This window comes from Miniopterus natalensis, chromosome 14 (genome assembly GCF_054644295.1).
Source record: "Miniopterus natalensis isolate mMinNat1 chromosome 14, mMinNat1.hap1, whole genome shotgun sequence".
NCBI classification, from domain to species: domain Eukaryota; kingdom Metazoa; phylum Chordata; class Mammalia; order Chiroptera; family Miniopteridae; genus Miniopterus; species Miniopterus natalensis.
Window position 1 is genome coordinate 49997360 of NC_142094.1, and position 27022 is coordinate 50024381.

Genomic DNA, 27022 nt, shown 5'->3' on the forward strand with positions numbered 1-27022 from the left:
AGTAGGTCTCTTTTTTTTTCCTTTGTAGACTCCCCTTGAAAAAAAGCCACGAGAAAAAGAACAGGACGCTACTTTTTTTTTGCTGCAAACTTTTAGCCGGCGACTACAGAAACCTGCGTTCTTGTCATTGTTAAACTCGGAAATGGGGATTTTTGGGGAGGGGGTTTCGTCGTCGTTGTTGTTGTTGTTGTTGTTGTTTCGCCCATCAAGTCACAGCCACAAACGCTCCACCCTCCTGGCTCCCCTCCTCCCTATCCATCCCCAAATATTTTCCTAAAGGGCCCGAATTTTTCTACTTTTCATGTATTTTCGTCCAAGTCCCATTTCCCCTTCCTCCCATCCCAAACTTCTTTATTTAAAACAACAAAACAAAACTTTGCTGACGATGTGGGTGAGGACCCTTGCATGATAAGGGACAGTCCCCGCTGCCTGAGTTTCTTCTCCATCGGATTGTAATTTCATGCTAAAAGGAAAGGAAGCTCTCTTTCTCTCTCTCTCTCTGATTTGGGAAAGTTTTTTGTGTGTTTTCTATTCTTTTTTTCGAGTCCCACAGAACTTTACAGCATTTGATCACCTTCTGATTTTTTATGGATCTGTTGTGAGCGCGGGTGCCGTGGGGTCCGGCTGGGATGGAGCGGCGGGACAGCAGATATCCCGAAGCGCAGGGTCTTAGGAGGAGCCAGTGGGAAGAAATTCAGGAGATTTCCCTGTTCTGGTGAAGGAGGGAGGGGAGGAGGTCTGTCTGGAATGTGTTGCCTCATCTTGCTGCTGGCATTCTCCTTGTCTTTTGAGAAAGGCAGAAAATAAATCCGAGCCCCAATTGCCCATCCTGTTGGCTGCACTTTATAAGTTATTGTTGCCGAATGATTGGGAGCTGTCCATCAGTGGGGAGGGAACTCGAAGTTTACTTAAGAAATTGCCCGGGCGACAAAGGCAGCTGGCAGAGTGTGGTGGTCCCCGTGAATAGAGGGAGGGGAGGCAATTAGGGGACTGTGTGGTTGGGGCTTTTTACTTGTCAAACTGAGGCTCATTGCTTTTGTTACCACCATGTAAAGGGAAATAGCAGGGTTTTGTTTTGGTATTAAGGGCCTTAAAGGTTGCTGCCTGACACACAGGAAGGCCGCATAAGTCCAGAAAGAGGGGCCACAGAGCAGTTTTTTAAAAAGAAGAAAATGAAGAATTCTTCCCTTTTTTGTTACGTTTAAGCTCTTCCAGCCTGTGTTTTTCTTGGGGGTGGGTGGGGGGTGGTGTTGAGGTTATTAAGTTGTCCCGGTGTATTAACAGATTGCTTAAAGACCAGCGTCATGACAACAGCCCTGTGGTGGGTTTGGAGATAAACATCTGGGCAGTCCGGTTGATAAATTAAAACCATCTCCTCCTCTGTTAGCTGTCCTGCCGCCAGAAAAAACCAAACCGTTGCCACTGGTCTTGCTTCAAGCAAGACAGGTTTGGGATCCTTTGGATCCTTTGCGGCGGCAGGGGTGTTTTCTTACCTGCATGCAAATGGGAGTTGTGTGTTTGCTTTTGAAGAGAGTGAAATGATTTCACACTCGGACAGGAAAGGCATTCTGGGCGAGTTTTGTCCTTTGCAACTTTCTTCTGTCTTTAACCCCTCCTGGAGCTGCCACCCTCCCACCCTCCCCTCCTTCGTGTAAAATTGGACCATTTCAGGCTGTGATGTCTGAGTCTCTCAACTCCAATTAGGTTAAACCCACACAAATGTACCCGGCCCTGGATCCTATGAGAGCCCCAGGAAAAGTAAGTCGGGTTTGTGGGGTTCAGGGACTAGCCTTTGCACGCTCTCTCTCCCTCTCCCTCTCTCTCTCTCTCTCTCTCTCTCTCTCTCTCTCTCTCTCTCTCTTTCTGGGGGATGCTCACAAAACTCAGCAGTGAGAAAGCGAGTTCGCCTTCCGACTCGCGGAATGCCAGTGAACACAGGAAGCCTGCGTCCTGCTTCCAGCGGGGTCAGTTGAGACGCGCTCAGGCACAGTCTCTTCCTCTAGAAGGAAAAGACAGCGTGTGCGTGTGGCAGGCAAGGCCCTACCAAGTGTCACTCCCGTGTCACTGTGACAAGAAAATATACTTTTCTCCTCCCTCCCCCTCTGCCATCGCAGCCCTCTCCCTAAGAAATTTGTTTTGAGGGATCTGACAATCTTGCAGATAAAGTGCCTGCCTCCCGCCTTCGGTTGATCACTTTTCCCCATGGCTGACCGTAATTTCTTAGCTACTCTTAGCGCTGGCTCTGTCCCTGCTGCCCAAGGTAACGGGTGAGGGAGGGGACTCTGCTGAGGTGCCCGAGCTGGCCGGGAAAATGGGCCTTCCCCTTCCTTCACGGATTCTGTAGTGGTACGGATTAGAAACTAGGAGTTTTTAAGTGAAGAACAATTTAAAGAAATATAATCTGCAAGCAAGTGAACTAGATTATTTGGTTTCTTTTTGTTTTGTTTTTAGGTTTTGGTTTTGGTTTTTGAGGGATGTACGTGGAGGGGGAAGAATTAACAAAATAATCGTAGGCAACGTGAGCGAGAACGCCGAGCATTCGGAGTATACCGGGGCAGAAATTTGGGAGCCATCTCCCTCTTTTAAGATGTTTTTTTCCAGCTCTTTAAGTGAAAGGAATACAGGGAGGGGAAGCTGGGAGGAAGAGAAGTGAGAAAAGCAGTAAGGGAGGAGGGAAAAAAAGCTGGCCCAGTCCCATCCTGAAGGTACAGAGAAAGTTTTTGTGAGGTGGAGAGAAAGAAAACCAAAGCTGTTATGTATCCTAGGGATGCAATTCTAGTGGGAATGGAATATTTGAGTGGGAAGGGAGGCACAGTGGCCTCCGGGCTCTCTCTCTTCCAGCAGTTGGGCAGTTGGCACCTCAATTTGAATTGCTGGGTGAGTAGTGGGGTGTGTGTGTGTGTGTGTGTGTGTGAGCGTGTGTGTGCGTGTGCGTTCATGTTCTTGTTTATGGTCTTGACCATTAAACCTCTGTGCCTTTTTTTTTTTTTTTTTTTTTTTTAATTCAGACGCTGGGAAAGAACAAAATGAGAATAAATGGTCAACTCAAGCTGTGCCCTTTTATGATGTACTTTTCATAGCAGTTTTTGGGGGAGGGGGAGAAAGGGTTAAAAAAAGATGGGGTGGAGAGAAAGCTCGACTTTCATCACAACCTTTAACAGTTCTATAGCATCGCAGACCCAGCTCCCCAAGTGCGCGTAAGCTGGAATCTGGAAGGGGGTGGTGGGGCTTGGGGTTTCTTCTAAGAAATAAATGTTTTTTTTCTTTCACCCACCAGGGTGGGCTCCATTGGCAGAAAGAGAAGGGGAAAAAAATGACATTGCCTCATAGAAGCGCATACTTTTTCAAAGCCCAAAACAGTTTTCCTTTTTTTGAGCAATAAGGTTTTTACAGTAGCAGCTCTTGTGTAAACTGTGTATTTTGGTTTCATATTTAATGCTGACTTTCTGTGGCTCTGTCATAGGTTGTATTTATCTTCGATCTCCAAATTTAGATGCTGGCCTTTTAGGGCTACAGTCTTGCTTGTGCTGTTTGTATTTTCTAAACTTAATATGAAATGTGTTTTGGAAACCTGAGCAAGAGGCCGATGACAGCCACTGTGCTGTTCCTGATTAGGAAGACGGCCTTTCCAATACCAATCGTGGGTTTAGGATACATTGCACTCTGCTGAACTGTTGGGTCAGACCCTTTGCCACAAGCTGTAGGGGCATTTTCTTGAATTTGGAGGTAATTCCTTAATTATCTTCATTGTTATTTTTGTTGTTGAATGGCCAAACAGAAACATTTGCAGTGTTCGATCAGCTCTCAGATCCGATATCTCAGGGAAGAAGGAATGAAATATACTACAGATTATGAATTCTGATGTTTTCAAAATCATGATAAATCCTGTATTAAAACACAAAGGGATAGATTGGTTCTCTAGTCGAGTATGAAGGAATGACAGATGCAGTCTTGGTGTTCCTTTCCGGTTGCGTGTAAGTTTCTAGTTCAGTGTAGGATTGTGTAAACTGTCGAGAACTGTGGGGAGGAGACTGCAGGCTGCCACTGCAAATGGGTAAGTTGTGTTGGTGCTAATTTCCCACCCAGCACAGTTTTCCATTTTCAAGATTATGGGAAGGTTCCAGATCTTCATTTACTCAAACTGCTTGGGTTACTTAATCCTGGTCCCTCTGCTTTGGTGACTGCTAAATCTCCATTCTTGATATCTTATAGGAAGGGAGTTATTTTCGAAGGGCAAACTCCAGACTCCAGTGATACGGTTATTATGATCTCTGTTATTGTCACAACAGGCTGCTGCATCGGCATTTTCTGGAAGCAACAGAGCCTGCAACCTTAGATTCTCAGGGAAACCTCCCCTTTGTGGTTTGGGGCTGGTGGGGGGCCCGGCTGAGCTATGCAATGGAATTCTTTCCTTCTGTAATACTTTGGAATGTGATGAGATCCTGACATGCCCTCCAGATTACATACTTCTGCACATATTGGAGGATTTTTTAAAAACTGAACTTTGCCTGGGTCATTTATTCCCTTGTTACCTTAAACTTCCAGCTCGTCAGCTTGCGATCAGACGGCAGCGGTAGGGTGTCTTCCTTTCCCCAGCTCAGCTCTGGGTCCTTTTTACGTGTTTTGTTTACGGGGACCGTGGGTGTCCATTGAAGGATGCTCATGTTTGGGACATGGACAGGACAAACGGAGAGAACAGTGCATTCATTCCTTCTTTGCACTGTGTGCCTTTCAAGTCTGTTTGTGTTGAATTCCTGCAGAATCCAGAGTTTGGGCATTCATGGCTTTGGGGCCACACGAACACAGTCATCCCTCCACTCAGGTCACTTCTCTTTTAGGGAGAAATTTGCCTGCTTTCTCAAGGAAATGGTTGTTTCTTGAGCTTTTATCAGACATTATGTAGCAGGCATGACTTTCCGAAGGTTTCGATGTGAAAGTTAGGGTGTATGTGAAAAACAAAAGACATTTTGTATACAGCTGTTCGTTGTAAATAAATCAGAGAGGTGGGATCGGATTCTGTTCACTGCTTCCTTCTCGAAATCCCCAGGATGCAATAACCGTTATGTACTTTTGATTTACTCTGAATCAAAATTGGTGATTTCCTTCCCATTATTTTAGGATTCCGTAGATTTTGGGTTGTTGTGTTTGGGGTTAGGGTGGGGGGGCATGGCCTGGAAATCATTATTTTTTTAAAGTTGTTTTCGATTTGAGCTTTTGGACTTCTTTACTTGGAATAGGTTAGTTTTATTCCTGGCACTTCTGAAAGCTGCTCTCCTAGAAACAGCCATGCCCTCTTACCCAGTTCCCAGCATCCTCTGCACATCAGGACTCCGCAAGATTGTTTACGATAACACTAACCATGCCATTCCCAAGTAGGAGAGGAAGATCTTTCAGGAACTTGGAGGTTGCAGATTCCTGGGAAATGTCTTAGGGGTGAAGTGGCTGGTGCTGCATCTCTGAGACCTGGTGGAGGAACTGAGACAGACAGAGAGCCCGTGGTGCTTCCACACCCCATCCCTGACGTCCCGCACGCTGCGGCTCCTGGAGGGAGGCCGGCAGGAAGCAAAGGCTGGGAACTCGCTGTCAGGGACCAGCCTGGACCCGGTGGGCCAAACTTCGGCTCACAAGTGCTTTCAAGGGTAGTGGGGGTGGGGGTGGGTGGCACAATAGGATGCTTTCTTTTTATTGGAAAATAAATGAGAACGAGTGGAAATAAATTATGTTTAATGAACTTCACTGGAGGTAATTGTTCAGGAGCCTGTGAAAGCACAGCTTTGCGGGGCCGGGCCCTGGCCAGGCTCACAAAGCCAAACAGCAGGGGCACCTCTTTACTCTCCTGGTGTAAATAGCGGGTCCCCTTCTTCCCCTTCGCACGCCCGCCCCTTCGCCCCAGCACCTCCAGGCCCAACCCACCTCTCCTTTCCTTCTTTCTGGGGATTAAGAAAAGATCATTAAGAAGAGCTGAATTTGGTCCCCTAGACCCTTAATGCTTGACAATCTGGTGTGTTACCAGCTGGGTTGTTACATTATTGGGGGGGGGGGGGGGACCAAGGGCCTAAGATGGTTTGAGTTAGTTCTATGTATCTGCATGTGTGTGAGGACTTGGATGAAAATTGGCTGCACATTTATTCTCTCCCTGCCTGCCCCGTTCAAGCCTTTCCCTGCAAGCAGAATTTTAATGCCTGTGTGAGTACATGAGAAACTGTGAGTCGGCAGAATTTTGTAGTTGGCACTGAGAATCTTCTCTCTCCCCCTTGCTGCTGTCTAAATGGATTTGATTGGGGAAGGAGGAGGAGCCAGCCATTGATAATTTACAAAACACATAAGCAGCACCCCAGAGGGCCAGGCTCCCGGGGTTGCAGCCCTGGGACTTTGCAGGCTTGTGGCTCCGTGATTCCTTAGCAGCTGGGCCAAGGGATGCTGGCTGAGTGCTGAAGTCGCAGGGTGGGGGTGGGGGGGGGTTCTTTTCTGCATCTCACTGCAGACCTCCTTTCTCTTAACTACCTCATTTCTCCAAGCAAAACTCAAACCCTGTGAAGCCTTCTCTTTTCTATTTATTATTTTCAACAGGCAGGGTTGTAGCTATCAATAGAAGTCTTGTCCAGGGAAACAAAGCGCCATTAGCCAGGGGCGAGGTCTCCGAGAGAGGAGTTTTGTCCAACGGTGAACGAACCCTGGGCACTGCCCTCGATGGGTCCTCACTGGCTGGGCTTCTGATAGCTGTGACTCTGGAGAGAGAGCAAATGGATGGCAGAAACTCATTGGCCAAGGGTGGGAGTATGCCTGCCACCCTTCCCTCTGTGCACGGAGGAGGTTTGCGGGGTGCAGCAGACAGATGCTCACCTGATACGTTGGGGTGGGACTGAATCCAGGTTGCTGTGTGTGTCTCCTTGAGGTGGAGGTAGATCAGACAGCTGAAGTGGTTGTTAATTGTTGGGGTAATGGGTTGTTGAAGTAGGAGGCTTACCTTCCTTGACCGTTCCTACACTCTCTGGCATGTCGTCTGAAATAAAAAAAAAAGGTACGATTTGAGTCATCAAGGGGTTGTTAATGAGTAAGAAGCAGCCCCTCGTTCACCCCAGCCCTCCCTTTCCAGCTCTCCCAGCACTCCATGGCTCCAGTGACGTGTGACATTTGTTAACGTGTTGCTGGTCGCCATTGGCCTGGGTGCAGCCATAGTAAGCGGCATCTGAAAAGTGCATGGGAAATGAGCTATAAAGCCATTTTTTTATATAAACCTAGAGTGAACAGTGTCCCCTCCTGGTAACCTAAGACCACTGAAGACCTTCCCCATCCACCCCGGGAAGGGGAGAGGCTGACAAATGCTCCTCTGTGCTGCTTTTGTTTTATTGTGCTGGGCTCGTAAAGGCACTTTCTGGCCCCATTTTTTTCCTGCAGAAAGGGCGAGCAATAGGGGAGCATTGAAGAGGAGGGCCGGCCAAGAGGCCAGGGCGAGCAATGGCTCTATTTGTTTCCAGCGTCCGTTGATTAATAGGTTTCGAGGTGAATGGCGAGCTTTCATTCCCTTTGGGTTCCCCACAGTTAGAGAAGGTTGAGGGGTTGGGGTTAGAGGAGGGCTAGCAGGGGGATCTAGAGTGCCTGACTCCGTCTTCCACTTGCCAGCTTCTAAATCACGAGCAGTGTTCAGACGGGTGTGTGGGCCCTTGGCGACGAGGGTGGCACGGTCAGGTTGCAGAACGCCATGCTTGAGGGTTCTTGAGAGGTCAAAGGTCAGCCACAGGGGCACCCCCTCCATACCTCCCCTCCCCCCACAATTGGATGAATACTTTGGGTGGGAAGGCTTTGTGCTCTTTGAGGGCCGGTAAAGGACGCTTTCTGTATAACTTAACTGTTATAGAATAGCTCGAAGCCCGTAGAGCTTAATGAGCAGAACCGGAGAAGGCGTTGCTTTGGATGGCAGCCGTTTCTCCATGTAGAAAGCAGAAAGCCCTAATGATGAGAAGGCAGGCGAGGATTGGGGTTCCTTTTAAAGAGAGATTGTTTACTCCATTTTAATGGGTTCAGTTTTGGATCTGACTTTCTTTTTAGTTTCTAGTCAGCTGGAACTGACCACATAGGATGTGTTTCTATCCCAGAATCCTGCTGGGCCCTGTAGTTGCTCATCTGTATCGGAGAAGCAGAAACATCTCATTACGTGTCTTGACACCCCTGCCTCCCATAACCAGCCACATGCTGTAGACACCCCTTGTAAAAGTACTTGGAGCCCTGTGGCAAGGGTGTCCTGGCTGAGGCAGGGAACCTGGAGCCAGTGCTAATTTGGGGTGTTTGGGTAGGGGTGGGGTACAGGAGACATTGTTTGCTGAAACTGGTCTAGGTTCCAGAGGTAGGTGGGTGGGGGTTTGGGGACAGTTCCCGTTGTGAGTCCAGAAGCATCTGCATCCAGCCAGTAGGGAAGATTAGCCCAGACTGAGCTCACAGGGTGCAGCTCACTCCAGCTCATCAATGAACCCCATCCCGATGCTAGTCTCTGCAGCCCGGTAGGGGTGGTAGAGTCAGGCAGGTGAGCGCGCGAGGCCTGGAAACGCCTCCCGAGGCCTGTGACTCCTGGCAGATTTCCTCACCTGCTGTGTGGAATTAATAACAAATGCCAGCTACTTCATAGGTTTACTGTGAGGGCTTAATAGACTAGAGTGTGTCACACCCAGCACAGAGGTGGGTACAGAGCCCAGGCTCCAGAATGGGGCAGGGGAGCTGTGCTGGTGCTGACTGGGTGGCTTCAGGAACAGCGCCTGGTCAGTGCTCGTCCCTCCCCTGACTTCCCCTCAAATCACCTAGACAGGTTCTAGGAGGTTCTATGGGTGAGTTTCAGGTGCTGATGGTCCGGACGCGTGTGGGCAGCTGTGAGTGACCCCCTGAGCTTGTGTGGAATATTTCGTGAAGGTCTGCTGTTTTTGTGGCTCAGGGATGATGTTCATCATGTTCTTTAAGGGTTAAATACCAGTAACTCAGGCTCTCCAGGTAGCTTCTGTGACCGCCACCACCATCACCTTGAATGTTGTTAGTGAGCCATCACTGGAGGTCAAGATTTTGTCCCTCCAGGTAGTTTTGAAGCCACATTCAATATTTACATCGAGCAGTTACCTGAAAGGCACCTGGTTTTATGTTGCAGGTGTTTACCTTAAACACTGGGGTCTGTCTGTAAAAAGATAAACTAAAAGGGGGAGGAGATACTGTTTCAAAGTGTTTGTCCCACTGACCCTCCGAGCATCGATTGTCAATTTAGTCTAGATTTGCTGGGTGCATTTCTGGAGGGTTATCTATGCCCCTCCCCCAAGACAGGTACTTCTTACATCTGAATTATCTTAAGGCGATGTAGTTTGGAACCCAGTTCTTAAAGACCTGTTTTAAAGTGGAAGTCGTTTGAAGAGAAGGTGTGAAGTCTAGGGAGCATTTCCTATTTGGGTGGTTGTGGGTTTCATTTCTACCAGCTCTGACTTCAAGGCCCTCACCCTGGTTCTGCAAGGATCTTGGTCATCTTGAACTGTTTATTTAACCTTCAACTCTTCTGTTGACACTCTTATTTATTAGCATAATAAAGTGACTTTTTTCCAAAAGAGATTATAAATATATTTTTTAATTAAATAGCACATTTTTAAGAAGGGCATGCCCCTGAGGAAGGGTGGCTACAACACTTCCATACACTCTTGCCCCATATTCAGCATCCTTACCTTTGCAGTAGGCACCACTGTCTGTGGCTGCGTTTCCCCCATGAATTTAGTGAGAAGAGACGAGAGGGGCAGCAAACCTCATCTTCATCGTGTGCTTATTATTACTATTCATGGGATGGTATTTTCCAGAACTTCCTTTGCACCCCATGTGTAGCTCTGTGCCAGGCACTGTGCTAAGCACCATACAAACATCATCTCTTAACTTCTTACAACAACCCTGTGAAGTAGACACAGTTCTCATCTGGAATTCACAGAAATAGACAGAAAAAGCCTGGGAGAGATTGCATAGCTAATCTGGTGTAGAATTTAAACCTGGGCTTCCTTCAATTCATGGATTTCCCCTTGGTCACCATGGGCATGCAGTGGGCTCTAAAACCATTTACAGTCCCGTGATAACAAGGTATGAGACTGGATGGTTTCCGAAGGCCCCCAAGCTCTGTGCTATGGTTCTGCATAGACTCCGTGTGGAGTGCACTGCCACTGGCTGAGATGGATCTGTGAGGTGGGCTCTGTTTTCTCTTCTTGTAATGCAGTTGCAATTTGATGGTTCTTAAGCAATTTATGAGATTGTGCTCATCTCACAGGATGGGCAAGAGAGGGGACACAGAGTTCTAGAAGACACAGTCCTTGTACTTAAGGAACTTAAGAGAGGCACATACGTCACCCCAACAATGGATGTAATGCAACATACGAAGAAAAGACTGTGGGGTTCTGAGGCCAGAGAGATGTGGGCATTTTTGAGAAGAGCATCCTCCTGTTACAAAAGCCATCCAGGTGCAGGCAGGTCTGAAGGGAGCAGCAGTTAGACCCTGGGTTTTGCATCTATGAGGGACCACATTCCTGCTTTGCCTGGGAACCCATCAACCTGGAGAGACTTGTGGCCACAGTGTTTCACAGTGACCGGCCTGGCAGGCAGTTATGGTCAGTAAAGAGAACCAGGTCTGTTTTCCCTCGGAAAGGCCCAGTTAAAACTTCAAATCCCCTTACTCCCCCCGTGCTATAGAGTTTTGACTGAACAGGAAAAAAGCAGTTGGTGAGGTTCAGGTGCGCAAAGTAATACGAGGGTGAGGGCAGCCAGGACAGGTGCTCAACTTTCGTTGGGATCCCCCTCATATATGTATCTAAGGGAAAGGGAGAATTAATTTTTAAATCATGGCATATCCCCAAATCACTCCACTGTTGCCCAGATGCTGTCTTCGTTCTTTGCAGGACAAGCGGAGAAAGGTTTCCCCCTCATTTCCTGTTAGTGAAAGACAGTTGTGGAATTGGCACTTTTGTACCGCAGACAAAATACCATACCATTGCCAGTTTCTCCCTAACAACAATAACAGTAACAATAAATCACCCTTCTTTAGCTTACCTTGTGGGAAGGCTTGTGCTAAGCCCTTCCACGGATTCTCTTATAGACTAGGACTTGATCGGTTAGGACTCAGGTCTCATGGCCTTTGTGCTTGTCTGTGCCTGTGTGGCTCTCTGGTCAAGGGATCCTGGTTGACCAGGAAAGCCACGGATGACACAGTCGGCGGACCCAAGATGCCTGGCTCCTTGGTCCAGACCTACCAACTCAGGTCCATACTGAAAGATCTGGAATCAGGGATCTGAATTTGTGATCAACATCCTGAGAGATGCTTGACTTGATAGGGTTGAGAATTGCAAATTTCACTGCCCACTCCCAGCCCTTGTACCCCACTCGTGGGTTTTTACACTTGCTTCCTTCTGTTGTGCACAGCGGTCCATTCCCTGGACACCCTTCAGCCCTCAGTGACCATCTTCCTTTCCCTCCTGGGCTATCTGTGGTTCTTCCCTCTGGCCCCACAGTTTTCCTGCACTTATTTTAAACTGTCTGGGGCTGGTCTGTTTGCTTTCATTTCAGGTGTGGATCTTTCCAAGCAAAGGGAAAACTTCTGGAAGGCAGCAAGTCATTTTCCTTTCCTCTTAATGGTCTTCAGTCCATGTGACCATGTCTGTCCCTTTCTCTCCCTCCCTCTCACTTGTCCTTTCCCTCTCCACCCCAGCACACAGTGGGAACTTACCTGTCGGTTACTTTTCAAGCTGTCCTAAACAGCAGTGGTCCCTAAAGGAATCCTCCATGCACGTCCATGGGCCTCGGGGCAGTGACCTCTCACTCTGCTGGCTTTGGCCTGTCCGCACCTTCAGGGCTGCCTACAAAGGATGTGTCACTGGCTTCCAAAGCTCCCTCTGCTTGGTGTTTTTAATTTCAGTGCTTTGATTGCAAACTGATAACTCACAATGCAAGGCTCTTGTGAGCAGCCAGCCAGCCCTTTTCTTCCAAAGTGTCCATTGTTTATAGGCATCGTTAAGCCAGGCTGCTGGACATGTGTGTTGAACTTTTTTTCTGTAGATATATATTTTTTTCCTGGAGCATCAAGAAGGTCATATTTTTCTTTCCAAACATCCTCATGAAAAAGTGAGAAGCACCTTTCAAAGATGCCTTCCCCACAATTAACTGTGGTAGGAAATACTCTTTCCTCACTTATTTTAAAAAAAGGGGGGGGGATGAGAAACGGATGGGGAACTAACTGCTTGGTGGTCCCTGATCTCGAAGCGCCAGTGAGCAGCACAAGAACCTCACTTCTCTTCTTTGAATGCAGTTCCTTTCCTTGATGTTAATGCAAGTTGTGCCTTCCTAAAAGTAATAAAAGGAAATGAAGACACGTTCTGAAATGAAACCTGACTCTAATCCATTCATCATCTAATACTAGCCTCTTTATCTTCCCTGGTACCTAATCTGGTTAAATGTCCCTGTTGTAGGATTTTAGTGAAAATCCTCTATTGGGAATAGGGTTTTTTGCAATTGGATTACTCTCAGTAAATGGCCCAGTAGTTCGCTTGTTTCAGCTTAATTTTTTCTTTGTGATCTTGCTGGGCTAAGTGGTAGCATCGCGTAGTGGAGGGGGGGATGGGGGCGCTGAGAGTGGGGGAGGTGGGGGAAGGAGAAGAGAATAATTTGGGGGGGGGGCCTGGTCATGGCAGCTAGAAGAATCTTAAAAATGCTTTTCTTTTTCCCCCCAGCTTCTCTCCTCCTATCCATCCTTCCCAAACATAAAAGTGCCCGTCCTTTGGTTTTCTAGGACTGCTCATTTCTAAGACGAATACCTTTTATTAGCCCAATTCATCATCATCCAGTTAATTTATTAGATTTCCCTGATGACTTCCTAATGAAATTCCTAATGAATCAGGCTGATGTAATCTGCATAAAATATTCAGGTGCTTGCCTGGCAGTTTAGAGCTTTCTGATAAAGTTCACACTCCCAGCTAGGCCAGGAGTGGGCTTTTCATCCATGCTTTCTGCAAAGAATTACTCTGTGCCCGCTGCCCGCTGGTTCGAAGGGGCAGGGAGGGGTCGGGAAGGGGGGGAGGCCGCGGGGGGGGGGGGGCGGGATTTGGGCCCTGCTGGGGTTTCTTGTAACTGAAGGTTTTCTTAGCCAGTCCCCTTCGATGCCTGCCTGCCTCCAGAAGGTCCCTCTGGTGGGGCCCTGGGGCAGGAGATCCCCCCACATGTGGGAACGCAGGATGCCTGGGAGATTAGGTGCCCACTTCCGATTTGCCTGCCCATGGGAAAAGTGCAAACTCTTGGGCTCCATGATGGGGTGGTGGTGGCGAAGGTATTTTAAAAGCCAAGCTCAGTGGGGAGGTAAAACCGAAGTGTACCTACCCAGAGAGCTGTCTCACAACTGTCTGTCATCTGTCACACATGGATGGGGCCAGGGCTGCGGGCGGAACTGAGTGCATCTGATAAAGTCCAGGTGGGAGGGTGTGGGCCAGGGAGCCCCTGGGCCCTATGCTGCTGGGGCCCCGGCCTGATGGTGCCTGTCTCTGTTCCTCTCCTCCCACAGTCGAACAAAGTGCCCGTGGTGCAGCACCCTCACCATGTCCACCCTCTCACGCCTCTTATCACGTACAGCAACGAACACTTCACCCCCGGAAACCCGCCTCCACACTTACCAGCCGACGTAGACCCCAAAACAGGTATGGTCGTGTGCTCAAGAGGGCACCTGGTCCTGGGGCCACCAGAGGGACTGCTTGGGAGGGGTGGGGGCGACTGGCAGGGGACTGTGGGGAGGGGCTCCTGTTCCTCCCTGAGGTGTTGAAAAGGAAGACTTGGAGGCAGTAATCATTCTGGAGACATCTCATGGGCTCCTCCTGAGCTCCTTGGGAGTGCAAGAGCCCTGATGCCATGGCTCCTTGAAGCCCTGGTGCCCCTGGTGGCTAAGGGACTCCAGTCACCTGATGATGACTTTTTGGTGCAGCCTGAAGAAGCCACATTGCTGGGCTCTGCATCCTCTGTGCTAGTTTATTTGGGTTCTTCCTTCCCTGTGATATCCTGGGTGTTATCATGCCCATTTTACAGATGTGAAAACTGAACCCCAGGGTTTCTTCATTGCATCGTACAACAGCCGATAGGATCTCAGGCAGGAGTTTCATCTTATCCTTCAGCCCGTTCCCTCCTTTCCACCCCTTTTTCCCAAAGGGGAAAGAGAGAACCTACAAGATTTAAAGTGAGCAGATAGCCAGAGCTCACGGTGGGGTGGTCTTGGGAGGAAGCTAAGGCCAGGGTGAATCTTGCTGGCTGAGGTTTCTCTTCCCAGCTAGTTAATTAGAAGGATGGATTAAAATGGGTATTTGTGGCACTTTGTCAGAGGGAATTGTTTGGTGCTGGGCAGAGGTAGACGGCCTGTTAGGCGGCCTTCGCTGCCCCTGAATGAAGCCACACATTAGCTGGTCTCCACCAGGCTCTGAGCCCCCTTTGTGCTGTGGGGGCCGAGCCTGGCTGCATGGCTAGAGGAGGCCGCCAGCCGCCCGGGCTCCGGGGTGAACGGCAGCATCAACGTCTCATTTGAATAATGGCAGTACAGGGAATAGCTTTTAAATGGTTATCGTAAAACATATGATTAACGTCTGCGGACTGTTTACTTTTCCTCTGCGAACATTCTTTCAAGTGTGCGAATGGCTTGGTGTAGGGTCCAAGCCTGGCTAATCTGTTTGGTTTTTGTAATAGAGAGAAAGCAAGGTCTGCATGAAAGTGTCACCCAGGGAGACTTAATTTACAGATTAAAAGCTTCCTGAATGAATTTAAAAAAAAGAAAAGAAATAGTTTTCATCCACGAACACGCAGTCCTCATTCCCTTCAATACCGTTTGAATTCTGTGGCATTGTTCCTGGGCTCCTCACGTCGGCTGCGAGATCAGCTCCTCAGTGGCAGAATCCTGCCGGTGCTCTTGCTTCCTCAGAAAGGATGGCGGGAGCTGTCCCGTGGCGTGCGGACGTGCCCCCGCGGCGTGCACCTGCGGGTCAGGCCCGCAGCACCCGGCCTGCAGGCGGGGCTCCCTCCCCCGGTGACTGTCCTTTAGAGGATCCATGTCTAGCGTTGAGTGCGCCAGGTCTCCAGCGTCTCCCTGCCTGTTCAGTTCAGGGTTTCCCCTTGAGTCAGACGCCAGGCATTTGGTGAGCTCCCCCTCCAGCTCATCTTCTAGGCGTGGGTGGAGACATTCTAGAGGAGTTAACTTTTTTGAAAGTAAGTCAAAAGCTGTAACTCAAAAAGTATGTCAGAAACCAGAGTCATCTAGGTACGTCATTAGAACTAAAGGGAGTGAAGGGGGACAAGTGGTGAGGGCAAAAGGAATTAGTATTACTTGATCACCTACTATGTGTCACACCTTTTAGATTTTAAAAAAAAATTAAAAAAATTTAAAGCACACCAATCACACGGGACAGAAATACCCAAGATGGCATTTCTGAGTCTGTCTGCATTTACCTGTTGTATCGATCCATCTAGAATGAGCTACACCAACTTTCAAACTGGGGTAGAGGGACAATGAGAGGAAACTCACCAACAACTCTTATGCTTATAATCACGAAAACAACCTCATGCTGGGATTACAAAGGAGGTTGCCTCCCTTTGCTCTTTTCCTGTCCCCATCTCTCGATAGTTTCCCTTCCCTTCTCTCCCTCCTTTGTCCCTGAAATGCTGTTTCTTCCCCCAGGAATCCCACGGCCTCCGCACCCTCCAGACATATCTCCGTATTACCCGCTCTCGCCCGGCACCGTAGGACAAATCCCCCATCCGCTAGGATGGTTAGTACCACAGTAAGGAGTTCCATTTTTTAATTTCCTTTTTGTTTCTTACATGGGCATGCTTATCATTTTTTCTGTGCACATATGTGTGTGTGTTAGAAGACAAGGTTGGTGAGGGAGGGCAGTGGGGGCGTGGGAAGGTGCCCGCTGAGATGCCCTGTGGGAGAGAGGGCAGGTCCATAGCCATTTGATGGGTTACGTGGACATTAGCATTCTGAACCCATGGTCCCAAAGGCTCTAGGTTCGTCTCTGTGGGCAAAGGTGTCCTTAAGGTGCTTTGGGAATCGCAGAAGGCGCCGAGGGCTTCTGCCCAACGAAGCTGGCCACGGCTCTTTCTGCTGGTGGCAGCCCAAACCGGAGCCCTGTCGTTGGGTTAAGGCAGCAGCAAGTGGCAACAGGCACAACCCAATTTTGAAATCTAAGGGTGCGGGTGGGGGTTATACTGTCACTGCCACTCAACCCCCAGCACCACCGTGACCATGACTCGGGGTTCACACCGACTGTGCGGAAGGTTTTGTCTCTTGAGACGCTCCGTGTTATTTAACCAGCACCTCTCTTGAGATTCTGCGTGTTAAGTGCTTTCCCTAATTATGAGGGGTGGGGCGGCCAGCTAGAGCCTCCCTCCAGCTGTGGGGCCGCCCCATGTCAGCCACAGCTCCCCACGGTGCCCAGATCATCAAACTGCCTTTTACAAACTGTCTTCCTATCCCCCTTCTTGCTTTTACAGTACCCACCCATCAACCTTCCTCAGACAGCTTTAAAAAGTGTTTTTAAATCAGAGTAGAAAGACCTTTGATGCATAAGCATACTGTGTGTGTGTGTGTGTGTGTGTGCATGAAATGTGTGTTTTGTGATTACGTGTTTCTGTGTATATCTCTCTGCATGTTTATGTGATGTGCATGTGATCCCTACTGTGTTAAAACACAGAACAATTTGTTCACTCATAACAAGAATAAATCGTGGTAAAACGTTCAGCGTTGGGTCTTGGGAAGACAGCTCTTCATGACCTTAAAGAAGATGTAATTTTGGAGTGGTTTCCCACTCCTCACCCCCAGTCTACCCTTATTTTTCAAGTTGAACAGATTCTACAGTTTTTGAAAAACAGCTTGTATTATGCAGTAGCTACACGAAGTACCAGCCCCGAGTGTAGTTTCCGTTTATTGCCCTCTCCTTAATTTGTTCGGGAGGGTGGACGGTTGTGAGCCGGCGCCCCGCTTCTTGTTCAGTGGATGGGCCACTCCTCCGATGGTCCTCAGTCGTCACTCGCCCGGTTCAGCTGATGGGAAGATACTTGAAGGCTAGATGAAAAGGAGTAGCCAGCTCAGACAGTCCTCTGTCAGAAAAAGTTGTGTGTCTTTCATGAGGATGCTATTTTGCATGTTGCTGTATTTTTTAATTATTGTAATGAGGTGTGATTGTCTATTGGTTACCCACAATTCTTCTTGGGGACTCTCCCCCCCGGTAACTCTTGTCAACACTTGTTAATTTGACAAAAGGCTACAAATTAAGCTCTGTTAATTTAATGTTTTCTCACCGAGATCTAAATACCGAAAGAGGCCCAAAGCGCAACTGAAGTCCTTTGATTCACTGTACTTTATTTTGGTATAAATTTACATTCATTATTGTTTTCCTTTGGATGTGTAGCCCTCAATTAGTGTGATGGCTCCATTAAAGCAAGCGAGACTTCGCCTTTAATTATTACAACAAAACACCTAGTTTCAGCTTGGGGAGAGGGTCTCTATTGACATAAGCAGAGGTTATAAAATTTAATTAGCCATTCCTATCAGATTTATGGCATTCAAATTGTTCTGTGTTTCTTCCCTTTGATCCTTCCTGTACAATCCCCAAGATTTTTGTTCTGATCAAATGAGAATAAAGCTTACTGTGCAGAGAGCTTCTCCTTTCTCCCGTTTCCTTTCCCCACCCCCACCCTTGGTGGCACTCTCTCACTCTGTACCCCCCTCTTTGTAGGCAAGGTCAGCCAGTGTACCCAATCACGACAGGAGGATTCCGCCACCCCTACCCCACAGCTCTGACTGTCAACGCTTCCATGTCCAGGTGAGTGCCCAGAACGGTGGCCTTCCCCCAAGGCCATGGGTGACTTCTCAGAGAGTTGTCTACGTTGCTACCAGGCCACCCAGGGCCTGCTGCAGCTTGAGGTTCTGATGGTATAAGACCCATCTAGAGTTAGGCTTTCCTCCTAGGAAATACTGAAAAATTATCCTGAACTTCTCAAGTGAGCGATAGAGAAATTTCGAGGTCACATGTTTGAGTCAGTCAGTTGAACACTTTTTTGTTTTGTTTTGTTTATAAGAGTTTAAGAAGGCAGGAAGAAGTAGTTAGAACATGCAGAGCTTTTTTGAAGCTCTTTCTCCGTTGCCCTATACTGGTGAGGAAGGAAAGGGTGGAGGTAATTTTACTATTAAGGTGAGTCACACATGGGATTTTAAGTTTTCTAGTAGCCAAATTTAACAAGCAGTTATAAAAAGCAGGTGAAATTATTTTTAATATATTTTATTCAGCCCAGTATAGTCAAATATTATCATTCTAACCTGTTAATCCCTGTAAAGCAACTGTGAATGAGATTTTACATTGTTTTTTGTACTTAGTTGTTGAAATCTGATGTGTATTTTCTACTTACAATACATCTCAGGGTGAACTGACCATATTTTAAGTCCTCAGTAGCCGCATGTGGCTGGTGGCTACTGCATTGACCTGCTCAGCTTTGAATCTTTGAAAGTTAAAAACACACACCATGTGTGTGTAAGCATTCATGTATCTTTAAGCGTATAAATACATATACAGTATGTACACACATACCCGCATGTGTGTACCTAAGTCTTTCTAATCCCATGCTCCCCTTTTCTTCCCTCTGAATAATTCTGGCTAATTTCTCAGTGACTGCTAGTTTATTTACAAACTGGTTGGCAGCAGTCTGTTTAAGTAGTCACTAATTGCTCCTAATGATAGTTTTATTTTCTGTTCATCTGATTTTCAGTCAAGTTAATTAAATCGGTGGAGGTTTAGACTTTCCTGATGGGCTGCAACAACTAATCCATTTTGATGATGGCACATAATTCAATTAGCATACATTACACGGCCAAGATGCCGACCCCAGCCTCTTCCCCCAATCTCTGTAGCCAACACGGGAACCCAGGGCCAGAGGGAGGGCTGGAAAGACAGGCCAAGATGCCTCTTTCCCTACGTACAAGAACAGCGATTTGTGTGAGGGAAAGAGGAAGAATCGCGTGCGCTGGGAAAAACCAACTGTGGCGTGTCCTACGTCTGTAACTAAGCCGTGGATATCAGGCAGTTAGCAAGCCCCGTCTCCCACGTGTGATCAGTCATGTTGGTTCCCAGAGCCACCCCAGCGTGGGTCAGGCAGGAGGATCCTCTTGTGTTCCCTTCTCCAGCGAGAAGAGGAAGAATGCGCTCGTTCAGTAATGTCATCACGGCCTCGCAAAGCCCGGGAACGAATGGGGAGCCTCCCAGGAGAAATGCTGCTTCTGCAGCTCAGGACCTGCAGCTCGACCTCCCTCCCTCCATCCGGCATTTATATAATGCACCTGATTGTTCTTTATGTTTGTTTACTCGGTGCATTCCAGGGGTTAAAAGCAGCGAAGTAATCGCAGGATAGGAATTGGGGTTAAGCTTATCGATTGAATTATCATTAGGAGGTTAGTGGATGATTTATTGGTGGGCAGAGGGGGGTGGAGGAGAGGAAGGGAAGGGTGGGAGGAAAGGTTGGGCTCCGGGTGCAGGGGGGAGACGGCGATTCCCCAGGTAGGCCTTATGAAAGGTGGCTAGTTAAAAAGCGTATACAGCAAATTAAATACATTATTGTGGTAATGGGGCGACAGAAGTATAGGTCTATTATACTTATGGCAGTTATAGGAAATGTAGGCAGCTTGCCCTGTTCCAGAACACCCTTTGATATTCATTCTATTCAGCAGCGGGGCCAGGACTTCTCAGAATTAAGTGATGGGTCATTATACTTTAAACACCATGGAGAAGCCTAGATTGGCAATTAAACAGCTCTTGCTGACACTCACTTGTGCCACCCTGTGACCCCCTTTAGATTGAGATGTTGGAGCTCCGGGCCCTCAGCCTGCTAAATTGGCGCAGGGCTCTTCTCCTGACGAGAGCGGGCTCTGAAATCCGCCGACTTCAAAGGGAGAGAGATCATGTATAAACCATAATGTGGGTGCACCGTGGCTCACAAAAAATAAGGCAGGAAGAGATGAAATGTTACAAGTGCAAGGGGGAAAATGAGAGGATAATGACAAACCTAATGCAACTCAAAGCCGGATTGTTGCACAGGAAAGTGCATCCTACTGCTTGTGCATAAAATCAAGGCCGGCAGATGACATCCAGTTAACAGAAACGTGTCAACAGTGAAGGAAAGTGAGAGTGAGTAGGAGAGAAGCCCCTGAGACAGCCAGAAACAAAAATTAGTTGTCCTTAACAAGTTAAGATTCTGGCTTGGAGCCATAAAAGCAGACGGGGGCATATAATGAGCTGCTTAGAATTTTTAGGGTGTTTATTGCATTTCATGAAACAGTTGTCTGTAGAAAGGAATTTCTTAAGGAAAGTATGCATAGAGCCCCCCCCTACACACACACATACTCTGTCTCTACTGTACATCTTTCAGACATATGAGGATGTGTGTAGATGTTTGAACTTGGAAGAGTTCGTTCTTCATGGCTCAGTGGAAATTTTTCACCGGCCCAGAGTGTACGAAAACTGTGGTGTCTCCCTCTGGTATTTGGTACACATACGTTTTTATCTTGCTCTCTCTCTCTCTCTCTCTCATAGGGTGTTTCCTTTTCTTTCTTCTTTTCTGTTTTAAGCCCTAAAAGGACTCGCATGATTTTTATGAACCACGGCATTCATACCAAACTGCGGCACTGGCCGACATTAGTAAAGGCAGAGGCGGGAGAGGGCCACGTGGGAGTGGGATTTCTGAGTCGCGCGTCCGCTGTGACTGGGCCCCTGCCAAAGACCCCTGCACTGCGCACTGCTATTTTCTCTGTTGCTCTGGGCAGATTCAGTTAGCACTTTAATTTTTCATCATTTTTCAGCTTTACATGTGCTACATCATTTTGTATGGAAATTACTTTCATCTTCCAATCTACCTATGGAAAGAGCCTTGTAAATAAATGTAGAGTCGTTTTGAAAACTGGTGTGATAAACCCTCGTTAGCACCACCTCCCACCAGAATCGGCTTCCTGAAGAGTAGGTTGTCACTGCTGGATGACGCGCGGGACTGTTTTGGTTTGGATTTATTGAGAAAGCCACAGTTGCTTGATCTGGGTCCCCCTCGCCCTCTGCTCACCTGCATAACCGTGGCAAGTGGGAGCCCAAAGTCGGCCGTTTTGTTTTCTTTCCAGGTTCTGCCCTTTTCGCCCCTTGCCCTGCCTTTCTCTACAGTAGTCTGCAGCAGGTCCTCAAGTAACATCTTTTCTTTAAATTTCTTTTCTTCATTGTGCTAGAACATTGATGAGATGCCATGGTAACCTCACTCTTACTTATATCAATCAGCCTGTGGTAAAATTGGTTTTGCTGTATGTGGTTTTAGTTAAGTCTCAGAAGCTATCGATGATTTTGAGGACTGACCACATGTTGCTGTAGGAAGGGTGTTGTTGTGACCCAGTACAGGTGACAGTGACACCACACATACCAGAAAACGTGAAAGCTGTTTGTCTGATCCGGTTGTCAGTGTGCAGTTTGGGCCAAGAGTATTTTGAAATTAGCTCTTTATGTCCCGGCTAGTTTGCATGGTTGGGAAATGCCAATTCAGGGCGTAAACTGTTTCCAAGGACTTCTCCTAAGAATAAACAGCATCAGAGGAGACAACACAAACCTTATTATCTTTATTTACACTTTCGGTAACCATTCAGGAGGTTAATGCACAGGCAGTGTCTTAAGTAAAAGTAATTTAGGAATCCTAGAAATTTGGAGAAGGAAACAGCCTACAAATCAGAATTCAAAGCTGTATCTGTGTGTGCAGAATAGTGCTTTTTGTTTTTGCATCTTTCCGTGAGAAGATGCAAACTTATTGAAAATGTGACTTACGGTGACAACCAAATAGGGATATTTGGAACTTTCTCCATCTTTCTGCCTCACTGTCTCCCATTCCTGTCAAAACGATGGGGGCACAGCAGCAAAAGAAAAACAAAAATTGCATTGCACTCCCATCAGCAGAATGAGGCCTAATGAGGCCTGTGCAGCATTGTCAGAAACGTGCGTATACGTCAGCCACATTAATATTTTATTTAGCTGTCAATATGCAACAAAAGACTTCACCTTTCATTCTGGTGCCGATTAGGACTTAGGAAATTGTCTCCTTAGATGCCACTAATAACACCTCAAAAAACACTTGGATGTGTGATCTCCAACAGGTCATTCAAGCCTACTTGCCGCCCAAGTACATCAGTTAAATTTGTCTTTTGCTAAAGATGTTAAAAATCATAACGTCTCCTGTCAGTAACCGTAATGAAGGGGAAGATTGGCTTTAATGACATTATGAGAATCGTTATGTTTAATTTATCGCTAATTAATGCTGACGGGTTTCATATGCCTTGTGTTGCTTTCATGTGGGTGTTACGTGCTTTTTGCTTTTTTCATTTTTTTATTGTGTGTACACATCCCTCCCCATTCATTCATTTTGATTCTGACGATTTACACAGCTTTCTGTCTTCTAGGTTCCCTCCCCATATGGTCCCACCACATCACACTCTCCATACGACCGGCATCCCCCACCCGGCCATCGTCACGCCAACAGTCAAACAGGAATCCTCCCAGAGTGACGTCGGCTCCCTCCACAGCTCGTGAGTGTCGCTCTTCCGATCCCTTTCTCCTTTGCCACTGCGCTGAGCCTGTGGCTGCTGGCAAGTGGCTCCTGGGTGGCGGTTCTGTCCAGGGCTGGCGTGCTGTGTGCGATTCCGGCAGGTGCCCAGCTCGCGTGGGCTCTGGACTCATAGAAACGGGGAGGACATGCCCGGGATGGCGTAGAAGACGAGTCCTTTTGTGTATGTGGCTGGACTGGGATTTGCAGCCATGTCCCTGTCCCTAACCCTGTCACTGGGCCTTTGGAGCTCTGTCCTGTAAGCACGAGGTGCCGCCAGGTGGAGGCGGCCACAGGTGCTTTCCCCTCAGCCCGGGACAGCTGTGTGTGTGAAACTCAAGATTACAGAAGCCACCTGTCCCCAGCCGTGTCTGTGGCATTTCCCAGGGCGGGGACGCCCAGAAGCAGGAGCGCGCTTTTCCCTCAGAGCTGCTGGGTTTGGGCGTTGAACCCCCGGGGGGCCCTGTGCCGTGCGCGACGTTGAACCTCGCGGTGGGTCATTGGGTTGTGTGTGTCTGTTTTGTCTGCATCCAGAAAGCATCAGGACTCCAAAAAGGAAGAAGAAAAGAAGAAGCCCCACATAAAGAAGCCTCTTAATGCGTTCATGTTGTATATGAAGGAAATGAGAGCAAAGGTGGTCGCCGAGTGCACGTTGAAAGAGAGCGCGGCCATCAACCAGATCCTGGGTCGGAGGGTAGGTGGCTCCCCCCGGGAGGAGAGGGGGCAGTGGACCAGGAGACAGCAGGTGGGGTGACCAGGTGTCCCCATCCCCATTTGCTTGGACGGTCCTTTCCTTCAGCCACACTGTGACTCCTTCAGTGGCCTCCCTGCAGTCAGGCCAGTCGCTCCACATTCAAATGACGTTCGGAACAGCCACAGCCCTGATCTCCCCCCACCCCCAGAGAGAGGGCAAATGATGGGCTATCATGACGACAGCTTATGTTCCGCCTGGGCACTCTTGTTAGTGCCAGGACCCCGCAGACGATTTCTGATGGACTCGTCTGAAAAGGAGCCTCAGTCACCCCCCCAGCCGCAGTGTAGTTGGTGATGTTTTTGCATGTCTCTCTGTCCCCCCCCCCTCCCCCCATTCCCCCTCCAGTGGCACGCGCTGTCGAGAGAAGAGCAAGCAAAATACTACGAGCTGGCCCGGAAGGAGCGACAGCTTCACATGCAGCTGTACCCCGGCTGGTCCGCACGGGATAACTACGTAGGTGGATCTTTTTCCTCGGGACTAGAGTCTGTGGGCGGGAGCTGGACGTCCACGTGGACGAAGGGAACTCTGGCTGCCAACTTGAGTCAAGCCTCAGAGCCATTCAGGCTGCCTCTGCTGGGACCGTCAGCTCCTCGTCCTAGCACCAGGCTCCGAGGCCCCCAGTGTGGCTCCGTCAGCATTCAGGGAGGAGGGAGGAGGCTGCTGTCCCAGCGTTCCAGCTCGGGACCCCTGAGGCCCGTTTGGGGGTGTCCATGCCTTCTTGCCCCATGTCTTTGAAGAGACAGGGCTCTAGGATACTTCCACTGGGGCTTCTCTGCTTCTCAGCAGTGGTCCCTGGGGTGGCCTCCCGAGGAAGTGGGTGGGTGGAGGGAGAGAGTTTAATTCCTCGCAGATCTTCCAGCAGGGTCTTCACCCATAAGAGGGAAAATCGAAACAATTGCCTTAGTCTTTGGTGCAATAGAAGTTGGGAGCCTCGTTCATCCTGAGAGGGGCATGATGGGAATATCCCTGAAAGCAGCCAGTAGAAGTCATTCTTTGGCGGGAACCCAGCGAGGGTGGGCGAAAGGGTGTGTCTTGTGTGCTAGATGTGTTCCTCGACTCTGTTGGCTGCAGAATATGCCTGATTTCCTCTCCTGGGCTTTAGAATACACTGTCGGATGGGTTTTTTGTTTGTTTTGTTTTTACTAATTGCAATGGCTGTGACACTCACGACTCTTCTCCCATAAACGCAGTCCTCTGGGGCCTCTGTCCCCACCCCTCGCTGTGCTTTCTCCCTCTCGGTTTTGCCCGTTAGCTCAAGGCCTAGGCTGTCTGTCCTTTCTAGGGGGATGAAATGTCTCTTTTTTTGCCTGATACTTTATTACATAGTGTTTGGTTATGTGAAATGATTTTTACCACCCACTTTTAGGGGGTGGTGGAACAAAACTGATCTTAATGCAGCAACAGGCTCCTCGTCCTGTTCCTTGTCGGTGTCCTGGAGCCACCGACGGTTTTTTCACGTCAGTGCGCCTGCCCTGACTCCGTGGACATCCTCCGTGGTGAAGACTCTCACTCTGTATGCGAGATCCATTCAGCCATTGCTGGTGGCACTCACTGTGCACATGGTATTGTGGGGATTCTGAGCTGAATCAGACACATTTACCTTCTCTAACTCAGTTGCCATCAACAAGTCACATGATCTGCAGGAGCACGTGAGACCTGGGGGAAGGCGCCTTTGCACACGTGCTTGCCTGCTCTTCATGGTGTGGGTGAGGGAGAATGGAGAACCGAGACCTTTGGGCTCAACTCCCATATGCTCCCACCCACCCACCCATCTTCCCTTCGGTCCCACCACCCTGAGCTGGCTGTGTTGGACTATATTCCTCCTGGGAGGTGAAACCAGAGTTAATGCTAGTACCTCTCTCTCTCCATGGCTCAGCGGCTCTGCTCAGAGCCCTTGTCACTCACAAATGGTCACATACAGGGTCTGAACGGCATGGGGCCTTTCCTTGTGTCCTCAGTATGTGTGCGGTGGGGAGGCCTCTCTTCTGGAGCTGGATGGAAGAGCATAGAAAGTGACTCTCTCCCACAGGCTTGCTGTGCGCATGCTCTCTTGCTCGCTCTCTCTCTCTCTCTCTCTCTCTCTCTCTCTCTCTCTCTCACACACACACACACACACACACACGACCTGGAGGCAGAGCTTTTCAGGACAACTGCTCTCCTGGTTTCGGGTCAGAAGTCCTTAGAGTTCAGCTCCAGCTTCTACCTGCTACAGAGCCAGTTCTTGGAGTAATCTAGAACAGTGCCACAAGAGGAGTCCAGCTAGTAGAGAGTCATGTCCCCAGCAGGTGTCTTGAGTCATAGGGCCTTCATGTACGGCTCTGCAGAACCTGCACTGCACAACTCTAGTGTGTGTTATTTACTCTGTGGGCTAGTACATGTGGGTTGTGCAGGTGAAGTCTGCGCAAAGGTGCAAGGCCGACTTTGTGACAGCTTCCAAACTGTTCCATTACTGACTTGGTTAGATAAGGTATCGCCCGAGGCTTTTTGTGAAGTGCTTTCTAGGTTTTAGAAGGTCCATGAGGCATCTGAAATGACTTTAGCTCAGAGTTTGGTGTAGGAAGGGAAGCCCTGATAAGACTTGAAAGTTTAGAGGTAGATATGGATTTGGAGCTCTGGGAGCTTCATCTCTTGTCAGTGGTGCTGTCAGATTTCTATCTCAATGGCACATTACTCATGGGTATGAATATAGGATGTCACCCCTCCCTCCCCCCCCTTCCTCCCCTCCCTCCCTTCCTTCCTTCCTTCCCCCAGGAAACAGTCTGTGGAGCAAGAATCAAGACTTAGAGCTTTTATGAATTTGATTGTGGTATAAACTTGTATTTTTTTTAACTGACTCGGCGTAGAAGTTTATATAAATTTCTTTGGTCATTATAAAATCCAAAAGGTTCTTCAGGAAAACTTTCTGAGCTAGCTTCATGCCTCTTTCACAGTCCTACCTTTCCAGCTGATGGTGACAGAGCCTTTCTTGTCGCCAGCTCAGCAAAGTAGAACTGAGGGAAACAGTCCCATTGGGGCTGTCGGAAGCGGCACATTCTGAGCACAGGAGAAAACATGTGGGTCTGATAGTGATGTCTAATCCTGGCACTGGATTAGAACACGATTCCTTTTAGCTCCTCTAGATTAGGTAAGGAGAGAAATCCTAGGCTATTTGTGCATCTTGAGTTTTTTCTCCCCCTCACCATATTTTAGGGCTCTTTTTTTGTTGTTGTTAAACTTAAAGAGACGATGAAGTATCCGCCTTTCTTGAGACGCATCTCCCTCTTCACTAAGTAGTGTTTATTAAGTTTCTTCATGTCCCTGTCCTTTAGAAGTCTTTAGTCTGAATGATCGTTTCCTCAGTCGTGAACATCTCGGTTATCTGTCCCAAATTGACAGCTTCCCACGGGCAGTGGAATTTTCAGCTGCCTTTTAGACTGTATTGCAAGAGATCGGCAGTGGGCGAACATGGTGTCGAAGGTGACTGAGGAGCCCTTGGGGATGTGCATGCGGATGCCACCGAGCCCAGCCGAGTTCTCACTTCAGGCTCCTAAATAAACTGCAACAGGACCCTCCTGCCTGTTCCAGGGTGGCCAGGTGGCACTTTGCTCCTTAGACAAGGCAGTCACAGACATGAAGACAGCTACTGAGGCTCAAGAA

General features: G+C 48.4%; 1 protein-coding gene across 16 annotated transcripts in view; it reads left to right on the forward strand.

Moving 5' to 3' along the window:
• TCF7L2 (transcription factor 7 like 2) overlaps window positions 1-27022 on the forward strand; it is a 186496-nt gene that overhangs the window by 148537 nt on the left and 10937 nt on the right. For 8 of the 16 annotated variants that reach the window (XM_087823945.1, XM_087823948.1, XM_087823950.1 and 5 more), the window contains 6 exons: window positions 13547-13679; window positions 15695-15797; window positions 17757-17843; window positions 22490-22615; window positions 23167-23326; window positions 23732-23839. In XM_087823945.1, the coding sequence (XP_087680071.1) occupies window positions 13547-13679; window positions 15695-15797; window positions 17757-17843; window positions 22490-22615; window positions 23167-23326; window positions 23732-23839 (717 nt within the window). Of the gene's footprint in view, window positions 1-13546; window positions 13680-15694; window positions 15798-17756; window positions 17844-22474; window positions 22616-23166; window positions 23327-23731; window positions 23840-27022 lie in introns of all 16 variants that reach the window. The other 8 variants (XM_087823944.1, XM_087823947.1, XM_087823946.1 and 5 more) reach the window with 2 other exon arrangements.